General features: G+C 60.5%; 1 protein-coding gene across 1 annotated transcript in view; it reads right to left on the bottom strand.

Annotated features, from left to right (window-relative positions):
• The window catches only part of KIFC3 (kinesin family member C3), a gene marked incomplete at both ends in the record, with an annotated part of 4,078 nt that extends 1,543 nt beyond the window's left edge, over positions 1-2,535 (bottom strand). Inside the window, 7 exons of the mRNA XM_008949304.1 lie at positions 117-231; positions 314-495; positions 734-845; positions 1,410-1,540; positions 1,629-1,776; positions 1,916-2,089; positions 2,296-2,535. Coding sequence (XP_008947552.1) covers positions 117-231; positions 314-495; positions 734-845; positions 1,410-1,540; positions 1,629-1,776; positions 1,916-2,089; positions 2,296-2,535 — 1,102 coding nt within the window. The remainder of the gene's footprint in view (positions 1-116; positions 232-313; positions 496-733; positions 846-1,409; positions 1,541-1,628; positions 1,777-1,915; positions 2,090-2,295) is intronic.
• Between the last annotated feature and the right edge of the window lie 95 nt (positions 2,536-2,630).

Below are 2,630 nucleotides of genomic sequence, written 5' to 3'. Positions count from 1 at the left end.
GTGGCCGTCACTGGTGCATGCCAGGTCTAAGCTGGCCACCAGCCTGGTTAGAGGAGCATGCTGAGACTGGGCACCATGAAATGGGAAGACAAGGAAGAAGAAGGAAGCAAAGCGAGGCAAATTCACCTCCATGGTGTAGGTTTTTCCGGCCCCTGTCTGCCCGTAGGCAAAGATGCAGACGTTGTAGCCATCAATGCAGGAAGTGACCAGGGCTTGAACCTCCTGAAACACCTGGTGGGGACCAGGGAGCGTCAGGAAAAGGTGGAGGCACCCCCCCACCTCCTCCCATAGCAGTGTGGATGGCAGCACCAACCTCCTCCTGGGATGCTTGAGGGGGGAAGACCTTATCCAGCTCAAAGGACACCTGCTTCCCTTTGTGTAGGAGGTGAAGGATGGCATCGTCGTCAGCATCGAAGGTCACTGCATTGGCTGCCTCTGGGCCCTCGCCGTCCTCCTTGGTGATGGGGCGCACTCGCCCGAAAACACGGATGTTCCCTTTGGTGTGGGGATGCAGAGACGGCGTCAGGCCCGGTTCATCCCCCTGCCACCCATGGCCAAACACCAGATGGGCTGAACGCTGCACCCCACAGCCGACTGAGGCATCCCACCACCAACCTAAGCATCTTATGGAGAGCCTATGGTGCTGGGGTGCAGCAGGGTGACACTTCCCTGTCCCTCCTGTCAGGGACACGCTCTCCCACGACGGAACCCACCCCCCAGGTCCCCCGTGCACCTTTCAGCCGCACCAGCTCGTTGTGACACTTCTTGCGGAGCTGCAGCTCCCGCCGGTACTTGCGCAGCAGCTCCCGGTTGGTGCTGTGCACCTCCTCGATGGCCTGGCTGATCTGGGGGATGGAGAGTGGCAGCTCAGGGACCCTCCCAACACAGAATCATGCAATTATGGAATCCTGGAATGGTTTGGGTTCGAAGGGAACTTTCAAACTCATCTAGTCCAATCCCTGTGTCTAGACAAACATCTGTGACTAGACAAACATCTGTGACTAGAGCAGGTTGCTCAGAGCCCCAGCCAACCTGGCCCTGAATATTTCCAGGGATGGGGCATCAATCACCTCTCTGGGCAACCCAGGCCAGTGTACACCCTCTCTGTAAAAATTTTCTTCCTCAGACCTAGTCTAAGTCTCCCTTTTTTAGTTGAAAACCATCACCTCTTGTCCTGTCACAACAGTCCCTGCTAAAAAGTCTGTCCCCAGCTTTCTTATGGCTCCCTTTAGGTACTGAAAGGCAGCAAGGTCTCCCCAGAGCCCTATCTCCTCCAGGCTGACCAACCCCAGCTCTCTCAGCCTGTCCTTGCCAGAGAGGTGCTCCAGCCCTCAGACCATTCCTGTGGCCCCGCTCTTGACTCGCGCCAACAGGGTGGAGCTGGGGCGGGGTGTTCCCGGGGGTCTCACCTCGGCCCTGGCACCCCGCAGGGCCTCCTGCAGCAGCAGGGGGAAGTCGCGGACCTGGCGTTTCAGGCTGTTGTAGTCGTGGGTGAGGGTGCGCAGTGCTGGCTGCAGCGTCAGCAAGTTGGTCCGGACGCCTGCAGGCACAAGGCAGGGTGAGGGGCAGGTGCCACAGCCCCCCGCCACTGACCAGGCAAGCCTGTGAGCCCCGCATCCTCCCCTCACCTGCCAGGTTTTCGTGCACCGCCTTCATCTCCACTTGGGCACGGGAAAACGCCTCCTCGATGGCGCGGTTCTTCTCCTCCTCCATGGCCTGCATCTCCTCCAGCATCTGCCCATGGGCTCGCTCCAGCTCAGCCTCGTACATCATAATCTGGGAGAGGAGCAAGTGGGTGATACTGAGCCGGGGACCACCTGCTGCCGCACCGCATCACCCAGTGATGCCCACGGAGGCAGAAACCGTGGTGGAGCCAGGCAGGGCGAGTTCTGATTTACACCCGTCGTGCTCGGACCTGAGCTCGGAGCTGAGCTGCTGTCTTCTGGGAGCTCTGCAGCTGCTGCTCCACCCCCTTCACCCCCTGCCTCTGCATCCCCACTTGCTCCTGCAGGTACTGGTTTCGGGACTGGCTCTCGCACAGGGCTTGTTTCGTCTTGGCTGACTCCACCTCCACCGTCTTGATGATGTACTGGGGGGAAAAGCATCCAGAGCAGGGGTGTACTGGGGAAGCAGCACCCAAGGGGCCCGGGATGGAGCTGGCGTTGTCCTGGGGGGGCTAATTTACAAAATCATGGTGCTGTGCTGATGTGCTTGGGGCAGAGGGATGGGTAGCACTTACAGGGCATTTTTTTTGGCCCAGCTCGGCTTCCCTTCCCCAGCCAGGAGACCGCTCACCTTTATCTGCTGGGGCTGGGACTTGAGGCTGGCAATGGTCTCCTGGCTGTCCCGCAGCCGCCGGCTGAGCCGTTCCTCCTCCTCAGCCCTCTCGGCCAGGGAGTCCTTGAGCCGCAGCTCCACCTCGGCCAGGCGGTTCGTCTTCTGCTGCACCTCCAGGTCCAGCTCGGCCAGCTTGGCCCGTGCTTCCTCTGACTCTCGCCGCAGCTGGGCTAGCTGCTCCTTCAACTCGGCGTTCTCCTGGCCCCAAAACCAGCAGTTTTGGCTTTCCCCACGGGTGGGTTTCCATCGCCCCGTGGCCACCAGCGGTGACTCACCTGGAGGTGGGCGCAGTC

Source organism: Merops nubicus, unplaced genomic scaffold, assembly GCF_000691845.1.
Source record: "Merops nubicus isolate BGI_N331 unplaced genomic scaffold, ASM69184v1 scaffold49591, whole genome shotgun sequence".
NCBI lineage: Eukaryota > Metazoa > Chordata > Aves > Coraciiformes > Meropidae > Merops > Merops nubicus.
Note: the sequence above shows the minus strand (reverse complement) of the source record. Positions and strands in the feature narration are given on the sequence as shown.